This window comes from Ptiloglossa arizonensis, chromosome 7, assembly GCF_051014685.1.
Source record: "Ptiloglossa arizonensis isolate GNS036 chromosome 7, iyPtiAriz1_principal, whole genome shotgun sequence".
In the NCBI taxonomy this organism is placed as follows: Eukaryota; Metazoa; Arthropoda; class Insecta; order Hymenoptera; family Colletidae; genus Ptiloglossa; species Ptiloglossa arizonensis.
This window is the reverse complement of record NC_135054.1, coordinates 23,266,730-23,284,843: the sequence shown is the minus strand read 5'-3', so window position 1 is coordinate 23,284,843 and position 18,114 is coordinate 23,266,730. Positions and strand designations below refer to the sequence as shown.

Here is an 18,114-nt window from a genome sequence, read left to right as displayed (position 1 = left end):
AGCTGTAAATACGGAACACGCATTCCTCGATCCGTTACTCTACGCGCAACTGCATGGTAATTTAGGTGTTTCGAATCTAGCGGCGTTCGCGCGTCTGTAGCGATACGGATCTAGTGTTTCTCGACTCGGTGTACCGTCCGACGACCAGTGTGAACGGGACAAACGAGAGCGAGCGAGACGGAGCAACAGCGAGCGAGTCTCGGATTACCCGAGTCATCGGACCTTGAACGTTTTACGGTACACTTTACATCTTTGCCAGGGTATTTCCAATGGATCGACAACGTCCTCCCGAAGGATACGAGTTCAAACGCGATCCGGTTCGAACCGTTTTCGATCGTACGGAATACATTTCGGAAAACGGTCCGTATCGGATCGCGTTTCGACTCGTTTTCATCGGGAGAATCTCGACGATTCATCGGGGACGCTCACTGTCGCGAAGATACCTCGAAAAATATATCTCCCGATTGATTATTCGGGACTTTACTCCGGTTCTTCGGCAATTGCACGCCGCTCGTCCAATTCACGATATACGACATCGTCATCGTCATCGTAGGAACCTCGTCTACGGGATCGAAGCACTCTCACGAACTAGACTCGTTAATACCCGTGACAACCCGAGAGACAGTACTGGACATGCGATCGAAACCGACGAGGTGTCTCTCGTTGCTATTTCGCCACGACTGCCATGAAACTTTCGGAACGACATTATCGTTCCCCCTCACCGGACGATTTTGCGTTGTAACCTTGTTCATTTCTCTCTCGATATTGTACATTTTTATTCGTAGCAACTGTATAGAAAATAAACACATCCTTAGCGATAGCAAACGGCTCAGTTTTTCCACCTTTTTCGTTACTATTGTATACGTACACACACGAATAAAGAAGCGCGTATCGTTCGTTGTCCGTACCGATCGTTGGACTTTCGTCTTCCCTGGGTGTTACGCGCGTCCACCTACGAGTTCTCCCTACCCTGTTTTCGTTTTCTAGACCCCCCTCCCCACTGTCAACCCCTGTACGGTAGTTTAGCGTTAAGTTCCAGCCCTCCCCGCGACGTAGAAACTAACCACGAGCATTTCTCGAAGATCCTGCGCCGTTTCCCCGCCCCCTACCCCCCCTGATCGTCGATCGCGCGTGAATCCGCTTCGCTTCCCCGCGTCGTGTCCCCGAGGATATCAGGACGTCCTCTTAGCACTTCAAGGCCAGAGTCGGAGGACCACGAAATCTCTCGCCGGAGAATCCTCCAACTAACTGCCTCGAAATCTTCTTCTTTTTCAGATTTCGCCGCGAAGAGCTGGAGCTTCCATCGGAGCGTGAAACGTGCTTACGATTACGAAGATCGGACCCGTCATCCCTGCCCGAAGTGTTGCCGCAGTTACAAACACCGCAGCCACATGATACGCCATTACAAGTACGAGTGCGGCACTCCGCAGAGATTCGAGTGCCCCTACTGCAAACACCATCTCCGTCAACGTACACACGTGTGGACTCACATACGCACCTTTCATCCGAATCGGGAGCTCTACTGCGTGGACATCGCGACGAACGCTAGGCTCACGCACCAGGAGCACAGAACCGACACGCTCGGCCAGAGCTCGTACCTGTAGCCCTAACCACCTACCAAAACGGATTCGTTCGATCGTCCTCTCGAGGTCGCGCGTTCCTCTCTGCGCGAATTTTGTAAACGTCGCAACCGAGACGTCGCGGCCCTTCGGTGTCTCGCAGCCTTCGACTAGCGAATCTGTCTACGGTACATAGTGTCAGCTGCTTCTGTCAATTGCTCCATTGTTTACGGTGTAAGATTGTAACGGGGGTCTTTGTAGCTCGATTCTGGAACCTGTATCGACCTCCGGTGTCTCTACGGTGATAAAATTGTAAAACCATCTAGGGGGTAAATGGGGTGGGAGGGAGGGTAGCGGGGATCTTTGTCGGGTTAACGTTGGAAACATTCTCGAAACTCTGTCGCGTATCGAACAGTTTGTAACACGCTACTGCGTTGCTTTCGGTGCGTCCCCGACGACTCTCGCTGTCGCGACAACGTCTCTGTATTGTACATTACGATTAACTCGAGTAACTTATCTTTACAGGTCCGTAATTGTTTATGGATTTTATCGTGTAAGTAGATAATCGAGAGAAGCAACGAGAAAGTATATAGAGCTGTGGGCGAGGGGAGAGTGCCGTGGAAATATAGACCAGTTGCAAACTATTAAAAGGTGTTCTATTGCGTACGGAAAGTACACTTGGGTGTAATTTCGGTTCCAAAATGCATCACGTTGTATCTTTGCCTGTCCGTTAGGATCTCTTAAAGCGCGTTCGTCGCAAGCTTCATCGAATCCAAGGAAGAACACTGACCGTTCGGTCGACCGACGATACTAGCTGGGCGAGCTCCTTTGCCCGCGCGATACGTATTGCCGTGGATCACTATTAACCTAAAATTTCTCTTTGCGTTTGTTTCAGAGAGCGGTAAAGGTGTGACGAGGGTGGAGCGGTTTCACGGTCGTTCCGGGCGGGAGTTCATGATCATCAGACGGAACGAGATGTACGAGTGCCCGAGTTGTCACAATCCGTACAAATGGAAGAAATCGATGCTGTCGCACCTGAGGAATCAGTGCAAGCAACCACCGCGTTTCGAGTGCCCTCACTGCGCGATGAAGAATTACCAGAAGGCGCACATGATACGACATCTCCGCGTGCATCATCCCCAGCTCGCCCAGATGTTCTGGGACCGAAAGCTCAACAATTTCTTCCGCCTTTAACTCGAGTCGCATCGCCCCGAACCTCCCCTTAATTTAATTGTTGCACGCAATAAAGCTCGACGATGAACTCCGGACGAATGAAGTTTGTCTTAACCCCCGTGACTACTCCCTACGCTCTCTCTATCTCTCTCTCTCTTTGTCATTGATCGCCGTGCATCACCGGCGTATGGATGTTTCGATTCTACGATCTGTTTTAATTCTTCCTTCGATGTTTTTCAGCTCGCGGCGACGTCCGAGGGTAAACCCCTAAAACGGTCCCCGAAGGATTGGATAAGTAAAGCTTGCGAGCGTTGATTACCTTCTCGTTTTATTTTCCCTCCGCGCGGCTCCGTCGCGAGGATTCCGTTTCCTCGCGTTGAAACGAGCACGGTAAGCGCACCGAGCGTGGATGCAAAGATCAATTGTCGCGCGGGAGATTCTTCTCCTCGACGACGGAACAACGAAATCTGTTTCCGTCCGGTGCTGGAACGATTCGTCGTGAATGTACAATTCCTCTGTTGCGTGTTTGCGTTATCGAGAATTCGAGAGAACGTCGAAGAACGCGCGTTCTACCGAATGCAGCGCGCGACTGTCGTTCTCGTGTCGGTTTCGGGTACGATCGTGGTCGGTCGATCGTTCGTTTCAGCGAGTAGAACGCGTATGGATCGCGAGTACGGATCCGTGTGGCTCGAGGGAGTAATCCCCGCTGCATTCGGTGGAATCCACGTTGGTTCGATGAGCGCGCGGCCGCCGTGTATACTCGCCTATCTCCCAGCGGCCGAGAGTCGTGCTGTTCAGCATCTACATCTCCGTGTTTCAGGATTCCACATTCTACCGCTACCGCTCGGACAGAGCCTGATCTACAAGAGCCGATCGGGAACGATCGGGAAACGTAGTTTGGAATCGAGCAAAAGCGCGAGACGGAGGAGCCTGAAGCTGAACGCCTGCGACGAGAAGAAACCGTTCCAGTGTCAGAAGTGCGGCCGCGGGTTCACGTTGAAAAGGAACAAGGACCGTCACGTGAACTACGAGTGCGGCCACGAGCCGAGGTTTCAATGTCCCTATTGCGGTCTACGTAGCAAGCAAACGTCACCCGTCTACGCCCACATCAGGAAGAAACATCCAGAAGAGGAGGTCTTTATCTTCGACATGAAGCTCTGAATTCGAAGATCACGATCATTTCCGATCCCGGCGTGTCTACGCGCCCCGGGTTCCCCGCGGATAAATAAACATTAGATGTTGCTTTTGCGTCTTTGCTCGCTTCCCGCGGAGGTGTACTAACCTCCTCCGCTGCACGCGCTCATCCTGAAGATATGTGCCGATCGTCGTGGAGATTCGAAGACTTTAATCTTAGGATAATATATTTACGCTCGAGAAACCTTTGAACGAGTCACCATATCCTTTGTAAAGTTGCGAGCAAATACGGGAGAAAAACGTTTTTTTTTTTTTTTTTTTTTTTTTTTCTCGACAAACGCATCCTACCCCAGGGTAAAAGAAAAAGAAAAGGAAAAAGAAAAGAAAAAAAAAAAGAAAAGAAAAGAAAAGAAAATAAGAACCGACCGTTGTAGTTTAAACTCTCTCTCTCTCTCTTCTTCTTCACGTTCACACGCGAATCCTAGCTAATCGCGAGCACATCGTAACCGTATAAGTCAAAAAAAAAAAAAAAAAGAAAACGATATTCCCTCTGCGTTCTTCCGTACTCGTACGGTCAACACGGACACACACCCGATGGATCTCGTCGTCACCCGAAGACTGCAGTCGCAACGATCTTGGTTTTTCGTAGATTTATCCGTAGTTTAAGAGGCCGATCCTCGACGTACTAGACACGCTAGCGTAAAATTAAAAAGAACGAAAGAAAGAAAAAGACAAAAAAAAAGCCCGTTAAAATCGCCGGTTTATCGAGTCACGCTTTTCCGATCACTGCTCGAGGAACGATCGATACTGGTTCGACGTTTTCGTCTAGAAGATCATCCGCAATTTATCAAGGTATCCTTCTTTTTCCGTTAATCGCTCGAGAATCCAAAGCATGCGCTCCGATTTCCAAATCGACCGCTCGACGAACGGTTCCCCGATTTTCTCCATCCCAAACCCGTTCTACGTCTACGATCACTCTGTCGCTCTGTTCTTCTCTCTCCACCCCAGTCTTCACCCTTCACCCTCTAGTTCTCTCTCTCGTTATCTGTCACGTACTCTCTTTATCTCTCTCTCTCTCTCTCTCTCTCTCTTTTCTCTTTTTCTCTGTCTCTTACCTCTCAATCTCTGCCCGTGTTGGTCACCACCACCGACTAACGAATCCGATCTTGAAGTTCCAGGTTTCTATGCTGCGGCGCCACAGTTGGATCTAAACTTCGTTTTACAATCTTGCAAGGCGTTCGAGAACGAGGGTAGCAACAGGGACGCCGGTAGCGAGGGTGAATCGGGCGGCGCTTCCCTGCCGAGGTCGTTGCCGAATTACTACGCCCAGGCCCGGGTGAGGAACACCTACGCCAAGGGATCGTTCGACGATTGCTTCAGGAAGCCGTTCGGTTGTCCGAAGTGCGGACGATGCTTCACCGTAAAGGGGAACATGACCAGGCATCTCAAGTACGAGTGCGGCCAAGCGCCGAGGTTCCAGTGTCCTTATTGCGAGTTCCGTAGCAAGCAAACCTCCAACGTGATGTCGCACATCAGAACCAGGCACACCGGCCAGAGGGTTTACGTGGTGCATCTCAAGTACGAGAACTGAACACCGCGCGTCCCTCGCAACATTCTGCTTGTAAGAACGTTACTAGTGGTCGAGAATAGTATTTGCATTGTCTTTAATCATTCCTAACGAACGATGCTGGTGTACGAACGGGCCGTTCGCGGAAACGAGGGACCGTCCCTCGCCAATGGAATCGATCCAAGGGTTTTTCCCACCTTGGGCATTCTGCGATTCGTGCTCGCCGAGATACGAGCGATCAAAGTTTCTCAAAGCGCGGGACTTTCGTTCGATAAGTTCTCGCGTCGATTTTCACGAAGCAAGTGTCCTCTTTGCGTTTCACGAGTTCGGGTACACCAGGGGTTAACTTTTTTCGCGATCTTCGGAGTGGACGAGGTTGTCCCGCGATCGTCGCGAAACATCGCGCTCCGGGTCGCGGTTAATCGGTCCCTCGAGGAGAGGGTGAATATTTATTCTCGTGTCTGCGAGAAAGATCGCGAAAGATACGTTCACCGGACTGGGGGTTCTCTTTGCGGAGAATGGTCAAATTAGTGACTCGAAACCGATGGTAGGAACGTTTAACTCCGGTCGTTCGGAGTCTCGTCGCGATCGCCAAGTCGCGCGACGCGAATCGCTTTCGAAGAACGCTGTACGTTTAAAATAATTAGCTGGAAGGTGTTGGTGGTTTCGAAAAGATTGCGGTTTCGCGCTTCGATCGCTCGTATCTCGCCGTATTTCGGATCGCGAAACGGTGAAGGAATACTTTGCTCGCGTTCGCGCGAGGAATCGATACCGATGAGGATCGGTCCCGCGTTGCTACGAACGTCTCGCGAACAATCGGGAGCGATTTCGAGACAATCGCTCGCTTTCCGTGAAACGGTTCTCTGCCTTCGAGAGATTGGATCTCTGTCCCTTCCAAAATCTCTGACGTCGTCCATTTGTTGGACTCGCGGAAGCTCGCGCGGCGCAACGGAAACCGATCCGTGTCATCGGGACGAATCAGCGAAGCTGTCGTCAACGATGATGGCGAAAGTCGCACGCGCGCGCAGAGTGAAACTCACCGAAATCCGCGCGAGACTCCGCTGGTCCGCTTCGATTAGGCAAATAATTTATGTATATACTTACATACATACATACGTACGCGCGTACACGCATACATACATACATACACATATATATATTTTTCGTTGTTGAAAAATTTTTAAAATGTTTTATAAATTTAAGGAAACGATGATTTACGCGGACGTGGGACTGCACGATGCTCAAGCGTACCCCGAATTCTTCCCGGATTCGAGGAACCGATTCGCAATTAATCTCGCGCGTTAAAAATTTTCCGTGCTTCTAGGAAAGATTATATTCCTCGTTGTCGACAGATGGTTTGCGGACGAGAGTCGAACGAAACAGGCGTGTTTTTGAGTACAAGTGCATTTAAAGTTCCAAGAAGTTATATACGTACGGTTAAGGAGAACGAACGTTTTCGATTCCTAGGCGTCCTAGACGGGCTGTATGTTTTCTAAGACGAAGTAACAATAACGATTAGGAAATAATATTTACGATAACACGACACACAATCGATATTCGTATTAGCGGAAACGAATTTGCACGTTTCGTTTCGTCGGGATAATCGAACGAGTGTGGTCGCGCGCGACGAGCTGTAGAAAATTGTGCGAAAGACGAATGCCTGTTTGTTAGATGCATTAAAGTTGTTTCGAGTAATCTTACGTCCGTTGCGTTGCGTTGTGCGTTGCATGGAAGAGGCATGGTGAAACGTATCCGTCGAACGATACGTTTTCCGTAATCAAGACTGAAGCGCTACCAACCTAAGTAGGGAGGGTGAATATACACGCGGTACAGGGTGAAGCGGTCGGGACAAACGTTATTCGTTGTATATCGGTTTTCCTTGGTTCTATTTCCGTTCGATACGTTGCGTTGATGGAGGACATCGCGATGGAACCGAAACTTTTACCAATCGCGAGGGATTGGACGCGAACGAGCATCGATCTCTTAAACGGGGGAACATGGACGATTCTACGCGACCGAGCACGCCGAGTAAAATCGGTTTCGATCGATTCGGACCGTCTCGAGAAACCATAAGCGTCGTTGCTCCTCGTCTCGCCGGACGAGGACGATTTCGTTTTACTCCTCTCGCTCTAATTGCACCTAGACGTTCGACGTTAGTGGCCGACTGTTTTTGTTGCTGTGATATAATTAACGATGTTGTAGCGAATAAGTAACGTTTAAGTGTGCCGCCCGATTTAGATCGGGGCGTAGAACCACGTTTTGAGACAGACTCGTCGTACGAACGTTCAAAAATTGTTCTTTCGAAACGTTTTTACGTTCGGTGATCACGGACACACACGGATATAAATGTTCGCGGAAATAACATTCGATGTCTCGCCAGTTACTATTCCTCATTTTCCACGATGTTTTATGATCGTATATCGTCGCTGTGGAATTGTAAGATACAAATAAATCGATGTTCAAATACCTCATCTACTGTACGTACCGCTTGATCACGGCTGTCTTTCTTCGAGCGATTTGTACTTTTTCTTTTTCTCCACTTTGTTTCGTCCGTAACGCTTTTATCGAGGGACACTGGCTCTCCACCGTTGGGGTTAGGCGCGTATCACGGAGCACACGATTCTTTAAACGATCGTTCGTCGTTCGCGAAATCCTTCGCTGCGTCAGCGTCCTGTGTCCTTGGCCATTTTTCCTTCCACGATCTCGACGGGAAACCCGATGGAAAGCATTCTTCCCTATTTTTCTTTTTTTTTTTTTTTCGTTTCTTTCTCGTCCGGTGTATCGCTTCGCGTCACGGCCAGCGAAACGAGCCGTCCCTGCGTTCCTCTGTGTTCTCCCAAGTGTAACTCTCTGTGCTTTCCCCGTGCTTGTTTGTGGGGTGGTCTCCCTCGATCCCGGCTGTATCCCCTTTTTCTCCATTTAGGCCGACGGCTAGCGATTCGGCGGGGCGTTGATAGTTTTAAACGGTGATTAACGAGACGAGGAAAGAAACGTGAATATAATAAACGAGCGGTTATCGGCGAGAATCTGATTCCGGGGGTCGTTGCCTGGCGATATCCGTTGGAACGGAGGTTCACGAGTCCGTGTTTGCTTTCAGATCTGAACATGATGAGCACGCTGATGGGACTCGGAGGATCCGGGCTCGATATCAAAGATCTACCAATCTGCTCGCCACGGAAGACCCTCCATTACTGTCCCAGGTGCATGCGCGGTTTCACGTTAAAGGGCAACCGCAACCGACATTTCAAGTACGAGTGCGGACACGAGCCCCGGTTCAAGTGTCCTTATTGCGAATTGAGGAGCAAACAAACGTCACAGATCTACTGTCACATTAGAAAGAAACACCCGCACGAGAGGGTCTACGTGGTAGACCTGAAAGTCTGAACCGTAGACGATCACACGGAAGTGTGCGCCGCGCGTCTCACGACTAGTCTCGCCTCGATCGGCCGACGGCCACGCACGCTTTATCGTTACCACAGCGCACTGTATTCACGAGCAAAGCAATAAACGTTTCTCCCACGATGCACCGGGGTTGTTTCTAGCGCCGTGAACTACTTCACATTCGAGCGAGAAACAACGTTTCACGAGCGTCGATGGTACGTTCCCTCTCAACCACCGATATCCCCGGATAAACGAAACGAGATCGAGCTGCGTCGGAGTTTCGGTTATCCGGGGAGGGTCGAGTGTTACGTTCCAGGAATAGGTTCGTTCCAGAACACCGGGGAGGGGATGCAACGAGACCCGAGAGCGATAAGGCGCGCGTGAGGGACCAATCGCGTCCTCGAACGAAGCTTCTAATTTTTTTGTATTCGTCGGTGTGTACGGCGCGGGACGTCCAAACCGAGCGAATCGTTTCCTCGCTTTCGACCATGGAAGGAAAAATGGGAAACAAAAGTCCTCGGTTTCGAGGAGCGTGTAACGCGACATCGATCGTTTCTTTTTTTTTTTATACGAACGAAGGCGCAAAGGGGACACGAGACGTTCGAACGATTTATTTTTCGTTACGGTGGATCTCGTTTAACCTCGAACGTAAATAAAGAAACATATTCCGTTGAAAGGAACAGCTTCGACCTTTGCGTCTTCTCTACGCCTCCGTATTACCTGTTCCTCGAAACCGAGAAACTTTTATTCGACGTTTTCCCCTTTATCGTTAAAAGCGAGCGAGTTTCTCCGTTTTCGGCGTCTCGTCCAGTCGTATTCGCGAGGGTACTGCAACGAGGCATTCCCGATGAACGCTCTCGACGATACTCTCGCAAAGATGGAACGACGAATGCGGATGTTCGATCGGTGGAAATACACGATCGTTCGCTCGTAACGAACGTTTCGATCTCAGCGAGGGAAATCGAGACACGCGTACAGAAACGCGTGGCCGAAGACTCTCGGAGCGAAGATCGAAATCTTCGTTCGATCGTTCTCGTAGCGAATCTCGAACACGTTCGAACGACGGTCGATTATATTTTCAGAACGCGAGGATTATTACCGGTTTCGTTTCGAGATCGTTTCTTTTAATTCTCGATGGTCGTCGCGCGAGCGTAGAGGTAGAAACGAAAGAAGAGAAAAGAAACGAACGATAGAAAGGTGAACGTAAGTGTGCAGTGAGAAAGAGTGAGAGAGAGAGAGAGAGTATCGAAAGCTGTCCTCGATTTCGATCCCGCGTGCGCGTTGGTCGCACTCGAGCGGGAGAAATACGCTTCGTTTCAGTTATCCGGGGATCCAGCAGGTTGGCGCAATGGGAGCTTAAACCGACCGACGCGTCTGCTTCCCTAATCTTGGCGAGGAGTAACTCTTGCCGCCTGTTCGCGCGTGTAGAGACCCACTCGGCGATTCGTCGTTGGCGAGAACGATACTTTTCCGTTTGATGTTTCGGAAGCGTATCGTTGTTGCCGATGACGTATCGCAAATGACGGACGAAACGACGATTCAACCCCATAATCCGGTTAACCGGCCAATGCAGGTCCCCGCTAACCGTTACGTTTCTTTGATTTCAGTGGACCCATCGTCCCGTTTGCTGTACGGTAGCTGTTACTCGGTCGATCTGTACCGGAAGACGCGGCGACTGGAGGCCTCGGAGGTCGTCTTCAGACCGCGTCGACGTAGATACAGGAGGAAGGACCACGTGTGCCCAAAGTGCGGGAACGGTTACACCGTGGCGAAAAGTCTGAAGCGTCACCTCCGTTACGAGTGCGGCGTCGCGCCGCGATTCAAATGCCCGTACTGCGGTAATCGTAGCAAGCAGCGTGCCCACATGAAGGACCACATACGTAGAATACACTCGGGTCAATGCGTCTACATCATCGATTCGCCTTGATCGTTGATTACGTCGCGCGGATGATCACGACGCGTACCGCGTACCGTGCAATACGGAATATTTCGCTCCACTCGCTCGCTCGCTCGCTCGCTCGCTCGTCCGTGTCTCCTCGTTACCGTTCGTGAATCGCACGGCGCCGATCGCGGCTGCGTTGCGGAATTTTTAATCGCGTGCACCTCGCAGCCCGATTAGCAGCCCCCAACACCAACACCAACCCCCATCACCCCTCTCTACCGTCACACCCATATTCCGACTCGTTTTTTCTCCGACTCTTCGTCGAATCGTTGATTCCCCACCATGGTGTGTATTAATTTTTTGTATACGAATATCCTCCAACGAAGCTGGTTCCCGTTCAACGGTTCTTTTGTTGTCAATTTGTACAATGTGATCGAATAAAAGCATTCCAACGATGCTACTGGATGTTTCAAGAATACTCCGTGCCGCCGATGTTCGTTTCCGCGTGGGTGTGTCTCTTCTTGGTCTCGACTCGCGCGTCTTTTTTACTTGGATTATACTTTCACCGCGACGACGCTCCTCTTTTTCTTCGTTCGTTCGAAAGAGAAAAGTGAAAAGAGAAACAGGAAAGAAATCGTATTTTCGGTTCTCTCGAGACGACCCTCGTGGCCGAGAAGCGCGTGTTTCGCACAAGTCTCGCGACGAACGACGCGCTCGGCAAGAAAAGACGAAAAAAAAAAAAAAAAAACAGAAAAAACAGAACAGAGAAAAGAGAGAAAAAAAAAGAAAGAAAAGCGTAGCTCTGGACGATCACCGACAGGAGACGCTTCTTCGTTTCGCGTTTCGTTTCGAAACGACGACACGCGCCAGCTTTCCGGTCTCGAGGGACCCACCTCCTTTCCCAGGTGACGGGAAAAAATAACTCGAATCCTTCCGTAACGAAACTTTTCTCCATGTTCCTCGACCTCTCGACGTATCTCTTTTTTTTTTTTTTTTCTTTGGTTTCTCCGTTTAATAACCTCCGGCCGGACACGAACTTCGCACGCCTTCGGAGAATTCTAATTCCTCGTTTGTTTGATGTTTCTTCTTTTAGACGTCAAGAGGATCAAAATCGAAGCCGATCTGGAGAATCTCTGCTCGGTGGTGATGGAAGAGGCGAAGGACTTCGATTACGAGGAAGAGAAACCGTTGAGCTCGAGGAGACGAAGAACCGGGACCCTACGGGACATCGAGAGGCACACGTGCTCCAGGTGTTCAAAGAGTTACATTCACGCGTGGCACCTGAAGAGACACACCAAGTTCGAGTGCGGTCAGGAGCCAAAGGTCCAGTGTCCTTACTGTGCGGCGAGGATGAAGCAACGCGGCCACGTGTACAGACACATCCGTCAGTGCCATCGCGGTCAAAACGTCTACGTGATCGATCTGAACTAACCGATTCGTGGACGAACGCGAACCGATTCGACGCGCGCTCGACGTGTTCCTGTGAAGAGACAGCTCGCAAGCGAGAACGAGAACCAGGCCAATAGGGAGAAAAATAACAAACGAAATATATATATATATATATATACCGCTCGTATTCGATGAAAGTCCGTCGCGTCGATGCGCGAGATCCTCCGACGCGAGACCATCGGTATCGAATCGATCGTTGTGTGCAATGTTTCGCGGTTCGTACGACGGTGCAACGCATCGTTGCACCGCGCACGACGATCTTTATTTTTCGAGAAACCGAACAGGGGACAAAGAGAGAGTCCACCCCGACTATTTTACTTAAAGTTTTCATTTTTTCTTAATCGATTCTGTTACCATAATTTTATTGTACGCCGTAACGCGGACGAGAAGAGTATTAGAAACAATAAAAGTTGCAAAAAAGGAAAGAAAAGAAAGAAACGAATAATTGTTCCTGCGAGTTGGTAAAACGTTCATTGGGTTGTTGCGTTCTCATTGCTCCATTCCCCATTTATTATTTTCTCTTTACCGTGTAACGCTTTTACACTGTTGTTTGTTCCGTCGATCCGTCGATCGGCGAGAGAAAAGATACGAGAAAGAAAACGAGAATGAAAACGAAAACTCTCTGTACATTTGTATGTTGCGATGACACGCAGGCGCTTGTCGGTCTGTTCGGGGGACGGGGCCCGATTGATTTCTAATTGTCACGTTCGATTTCAGGTGCGCGACAAAGTGCGTTGCTTAACGTCGGGACGGACGCGAGCCACCGACGGCCAGGGATCCATGGATCGGTGCAGAATCTCTTAACGAGAGTCGGCGAACCATCGGCCAACTCGAGCTTCTGTCCAAAGTGTTCCGCGAAGTTCGATCAGTTGCACGATCTCCGCACGCACATGATGCAAGTTTGTAAATTAGCGTCGAGGAAGATATGCCCGTACTGCGACGCCGTGGCGAGCGGCGCCGAGGAGATCCATCGACATATCAGAAACCGTCACCCGAGTCTGCGGCCCGCGGTCCTGGAAGTGTACAACATGCACAGAAATTGATCCTCGCGTACCACGCCTTCGAACACTCGACCCGAATCGAACACGAGGCTCCTCGCTATTTACTATTTTCATACGGTTCCTTTTTTTCTACTTGGAATAAATCGATTTTTTTTTCTCTCTCTCTCTCATCTCTCTCATCTCTCTCTCTCTCGTTAATGGCTAAGGGATAACGAAATGCGTCGGTGGGCGACACTCGATGGAACGCGATTCCGACAAGGAAACAGTGAAACGAATTATTTTCCCCGCGAGAATCTGTAAGAGTAAATTCGGCGTAGCTATATACACGAAAGGTCGAAAAAGAGAAACATAAAGAAAGAAAGACTTTTAAGAGCTGTGTGTCGTCACGATTAAAGGATGTTTTCAATTGTAGTTGGGTTTCTTGTCTGACAAAAAGCATCCCCCAAAAACTATCGAAGCGTTTTGCACGTTCATGGTCAACTAACGTCCCCCGTTTTCTTCTTCCTTGTGACTTGCAGAGATTACGGCGCTTCCGTGCATGGCTATGCCGAAGAGCTACCAAAGGGACTGCAACTATCCGATGATGCCGCTGATCAAGAATCTGGCCAGCTTCTGGATGGCCAAGCGGGTCGACTTTCCGTATCGTTGCGAAACCTGCGGCAAGGGTTACCAACATCGCGCGACACTGGTCAGACACACCAGGCACGAGTGTGGCAAGGAGCCGCAGTTCAAGTGTCCGTACTGCGCCCACAGGACCAAACAACGCGGCAACCTTTATCAACACATTCGAACCAACCATCCTGGCAGAAACGTTTTCTCCAGCACGATTTAGGAAGCTTGAATACACGAACGCGCGTTCAACGAACACGAATCTCGCCGATTGCGAATAGCTCGTCTTTCGTTTACGTCGTCTTACCCTTTTCAAAGGTGGACGCGTTCGCGAATCCCGGATACGGTGATCCCCGGACGACCGAGCACGATTTCACTTCGGTTCGTTACCACGGATCACCGTATCCACGATAAACGATTCTCCTCGAGGTTCCAGACGCGCGTTTCGAAGCACTCGACGACGAAATAGGTTGCAAATTAATTCGCTTCGTTCGCGCAGAATTTTCGACACCGCTCGCGACGACCGTACGATAGACGCGAACGCGTAGCCACACGCGTGAATTTAGAGGTTCCGCATGGTGGATAACTCGCCGGGGTATGAGTCCTGTAACGCGACAATAGGGTAGAGCTGCGGCTTAGTTTTCATCGGAGAATTTCGTCGAGAGATTTGTATCGTTCGAGAATAAAAAGAAACGAGAGATCGACCCTCTCTGTACGATCATCGCACACGTACACGCTCGTACACACTCGTACACGCTCGTACACACTCGTACACACTCGTACACACTCACACACACGTGTAAAGAAAGGAAAATCCTGCGCGTGAGCCTGTAGGCATGTGCCAAATTTAACGAGAAATAAAGAGCAACGTTTGTAAAGCATTTTGGACATACGCAACGCTGTTCCAAGGTACACGTGATTGTTGTTAATCTCCGTTCTCCTTTGTACACGTCGCGGATGCAAGCGTTGGCAGAAACGTTTGGCTCGGTGAACCGTCTGGTTGCAAATCGCATATACGCGGACGCAGACGTCGCGTTGCATCGTACCGTATCGTTCGCCGAGACACCAAACCGGGGTTTCCTTCCCCTGTGCCTCGTGAGCGAAACGCGCGCGCGACTCGCACGCTAGACGCGCATCAACGTGCGTTCGTTCACGCTTCGTTATTTTTCCAGATCTAACTTGGTCCGGCTATCATTATCACGGCAGAACAGTCGGCCAACATAAGATACCGTTAACGTCGTCGAATAGCGCGAGCTTCAAAGTGCCCCAGAGATCGAGCAGCAGCTGCCTGGACAAGAAACCGGGTTGCTTCAGGTGTCCGCGTTGCAACAAGGGCTACCGTTGGCTCAGGAACATGAAGAACCATCTGAAGATCGAGTGCGGCAAAGACCCGAAGGAGTGTTGCCCGTACTGTCCCCACAGAACGAAATACAAGAGCAGCCTGCAGAAGCACATCCTTCGTATCCACTTTGGATGATGAACCGTAGATTCTCGACGGCGCCGTTAATCGTTACCGCTTTGCTAATTAGCGAGATCCACCGAGGACTCGATGCATCGTGTGGCACGGGTAGGTGACGGCGCAACGTGTGGTTTCCAAAAAGAGAAAAAGAAAAAAAACGAAAACGAAAGAAAAGAAAAGAAAAGAAAAAAAAAAAATACATTTGTTCCGTAGGAATCGAACGTGTGTGGTAGAGGGTGACGCATGTACATAACGTATGGCACATTGTATGTATAGTTGGACAGAGCGCTTTACTGGTAAACAAGCGCTTCGTCGGCTCGAATGTTCGCTCTTGTAACGAAATAAACGATTTGCTAGAGAGAAAGCGTCGCGGTTGGTTTCACACGAGGGTGGCTATCGCGCGCAAAGGGGTTGGTTTCCGCGAGGAGGACGTCGGAAGTGGGATGAGATTTACTCTTGGTTCGCGCGATCAACCGCTCGGACATCGCGACAACCCGCTGACTAGAATTTTTGTTTCAGGTAACAAGTACGTGTGCGAGTGGTGCGGTCGACCCTTCGTCTGGCCCACCAGTCTGAGGCTTCACCAGAGAATGGCCTGCGGCAAACCACCGAATTTCTACTGCACCGTCTGCGACTACAAGTCGAACTTCAAGGGAAACTTAAAGAGGCACTTGTTCTGTAAACACCAAATTGAAATGTATTAGCGCCGCTTCGTTCGCCTCTGGGATCGAATTCACCAAGATCGCGAACCTCTGCCCCCGTGCTCGCGACAGAACTCTGCGACCGACGGACCGACTCGCGTAATAAAGTGCGATCCGACGAGTCCAAGACCCGCAACTTCGTTCAACCGTCGGTGTGCGAATTCACCAGTGCCCCGAGAATTCGAGGGGACAGTTTCCATCCCGATTGAAATAAAATTGTTTACCGATCATCCAAACGGAGTGAATTTTATTGGATCTCTTTACCTCGCGAGACACGCTCGCCTCGAATGAACGTAAACTACCGATCGACGTGTCATCGTACGGGAGCGAGTTTGCATGGTTTCGAGGGGTGTATTATCTCGTACCGGTCGTTTTCCAAAGTCGAGGATTCGACTTTACTTTATTTTTATGTCACATCTTTTATAGCCAAAGTGTTGGAAACGATTCCGAGTAACGACGCGTCGACGTCGTCGAGATGCTTCGCGCAGCGTCGACCTGGAGCGTTCGACACCCGTCAATCGTTTTCAGGTGAAATTAATTTAAAAAAAAAAAACAAAACAAAAGAAAAATAATCGGAGAAAAGGTAACTCCTAGGAAAAGATCGTCGACGAGAACCGCGCACTCGTAAGTATTGTCGCGTGCACGAGACAAGTACAAGGTGTGTTGGCATCGTTGTTTTCTAGCCGCTCGAAATCGAGGTGCCCTTTTCGAGTATGATCGCCGAACGTTCGTACGAACCGAAGATACATTTCGTCGACGTCGTCGAGAGCAATCGTTGTTTCGCATCCGCGGGTACTCGAAGAGCGCAACGTCGAGGTCGGGGAACGACCTGGTCGGGTCCCGTCGTTTGAACGGCAAAAGGCATGCGCTTCGGTGTCTAGAAGCTACCCAGTGCGAATCCCACGTTTTTTTTGTTTTTTACTTCTCCACTTCCTTCCTAGACCTCTGTGCCCGACACCTCGACCGTGTCGCGTCGCGTATGGCCCCCGTGATCGTTCATTAATCGAGATTTCTTTCCAGATGCTCCCCTATTCCCGATCGTGAGGCCACGGCTGCACGTGTGCCCGCGTTGCGGGCAAATGTACTCCTGGGCGTCGAACCTGCGGAAACACCTCAAGATGGGCTGCGGAATGGTCACGTTCGAGACCCACTTCTCCTGCAAATATTGTCCTTACAGATCGAGGATCGAGGCTTCGTTCCTCAAACACCTGTTCTCGGTGCACAACATCAAGTAGACCGGGATCCGATGAACGTCCCAGGATTGCTCCCGATTTCGCGCCCGGAGGACTCTCTCCGCTCGTTTTTTTTACCGTCACCAACGGACCGGAAGATGCTTCGCGCGTACCAAGAGCGCGACATCCGTGACATCCGTGACATTCGTGACATCCCGAGCGACGCCTCGCGGAGTCGGGGGCCGGAGAAACCAACATGGACGAACGACGAATCGACGTCGATCAGTGTCGGTGTTTCGTGGACGTTTTGCTTGTAATCGGATCGGTAACCGTCATTTACCGGTACTAAGTTTCTCACTTTCGAAATTAGCGACGATCGCTCGAAAAAGTGCACCGTGGGAGGGACACTTCGACGCGACGATCGATCGTTGCTGGAATCTCTCGAACGATCCGTAAACTTTGCGCGTCGAACGTACGACAATGGCCGGAAATGGTCCTTTTCGGTACCTGTCGTTTTCACCCGGTTCCGTGCATCTCGAAAAATATTTAACGCGATCGTTTCTTTTTTTTCATACAGGCCGAAAACTGCATCGATAGGTGGCCCCAAAAGTACGGGATTCCGTCCGAAGGGAAAGTGCAATTGCACTTTACGACCTGTGCGTAAAAGTGCACGATGGTGATATGGAAATATCCATCGTCTGGAACCTCTTAAACTTTCAAAGATGTAACTCGCGCGTTCGCGGTGCAACTGTTGCGACAATCTTCATTTTTAGTCGCACGATCGTTTTACCGGAACTTCTGCGGACTTTCGTGGCCATTCATCGAATCGGACAATTTGTACACGTTATTTGTGTACCTTTGTGGCAAACTTTCCCATCGCGCTTTAAGATACACGGATGCGGGTGGATTTCCGTGAACCGGTACCGAAAATGGCCATCTCGCACCGTTCTTTGCGTCAAAGGACAAATCGCGAAAGGGTTAATCGTTGGTCAACGCGATAGTGCCATTAACCCCTTTAGCCGCGTCG

The 18,114-nt window shown here is 50.2% G+C and overlaps 4 protein-coding genes across 4 annotated transcripts in view; all 4 read left to right on the top strand.

Moving 5' to 3' along the window:
• Positions 1 to 1,329, top strand: part of LOC143149450 (uncharacterized) — a 97,948-nt gene extending 96,619 nt beyond the window's left edge. Inside the window, exon 8 of the mRNA XM_076316837.1 lies at positions 1,276 to 1,329. Within this exon, the coding sequence (XP_076172952.1) occupies positions 1,276 to 1,314 (39 nt within the window). The 3' untranslated portion in view covers positions 1,315 to 1,329. The remainder of the gene's footprint in view (positions 1 to 1,275) is intronic.
• A 1,641-nt stretch (positions 1,330 to 2,970) lies between these two features.
• On the top strand, positions 2,971 to 3,980 carry LOC143149456 (uncharacterized). The gene has a single exon (XM_076316864.1). The coding sequence runs from the start codon at positions 3,309 to 3,311 to the stop codon at positions 3,891 to 3,893; it is 585 nt and encodes a 194-aa protein (XP_076172979.1). The 5' UTR covers positions 2,971 to 3,308; the 3' UTR covers positions 3,894 to 3,980.
• On the top strand, positions 3,969 to 12,251 carry LOC143149702 (uncharacterized). The gene is made up of 7 exons (XM_076317272.1): positions 3,969 to 4,006; positions 4,402 to 4,504; positions 4,565 to 4,718; positions 5,045 to 5,286; positions 5,370 to 5,487; positions 10,422 to 10,652; positions 11,790 to 12,251. Exons 1-7 carry the CDS (start codon positions 3,969 to 3,971, stop codon positions 12,125 to 12,127), a joined length of 1,224 nt encoding a protein of 407 aa, XP_076173387.1. The 3' UTR covers positions 12,128 to 12,251.
• Positions 12,252 to 13,670: 1,419 nt separating this feature from the next.
• LOC143149483 (zinc finger X-chromosomal protein-like) lies at positions 13,671 to 15,233 on the top strand. The gene is made up of 2 exons (XM_076316895.1): positions 13,671 to 13,932; positions 14,929 to 15,233. The coding sequence occupies exons 1-2, from the start codon at positions 13,685 to 13,687 to the stop codon at positions 15,230 to 15,232; spliced, it is 552 nt and encodes a 183-aa protein (XP_076173010.1). The 5' UTR covers positions 13,671 to 13,684; the 3' UTR covers position 15,233.
• The last annotated feature ends 2,881 nt before the right edge of the window (positions 15,234 to 18,114 follow it).

Coding starts and splice junctions, on each gene's coding strand:
- LOC143149702 (XM_076317272.1), top strand. CDS start 3,969: ATGTTGCTTTTGCGTCTTTGCTCGCTTCCCGCGGAGGT. Junction 4,007..4,401: donor TGCTCGCTTCCCGCGGAGGT/GTACTAACCTCC, acceptor AAAAAAAAAAAG/AAAACGATATTCCCTCTGCG. Junction 4,505..4,564: donor CTGCAGTCGCAACGATCTTG/GTTTTTCGTAGA, acceptor TAGACACGCTAG/CGTAAAATTAAAAAGAACGA.
- LOC143149483 (XM_076316895.1), top strand. CDS start 13,685: ATGGCTATGCCGAAGAGCTACCAAAGGGACTGCAACTATCCGATGATG. Junction 13,933..14,928: donor GGCAACCTTTATCAACACAT/TCGAACCAACCA, acceptor TATTTTTCCAGA/TCTAACTTGGTCCGGCTATC.
- LOC143149456 (XM_076316864.1), top strand. CDS start 3,309: ATGCAGCGCGCGACTGTCGTTCTCGTGTCGGTTTCGGGTACGATCGTG.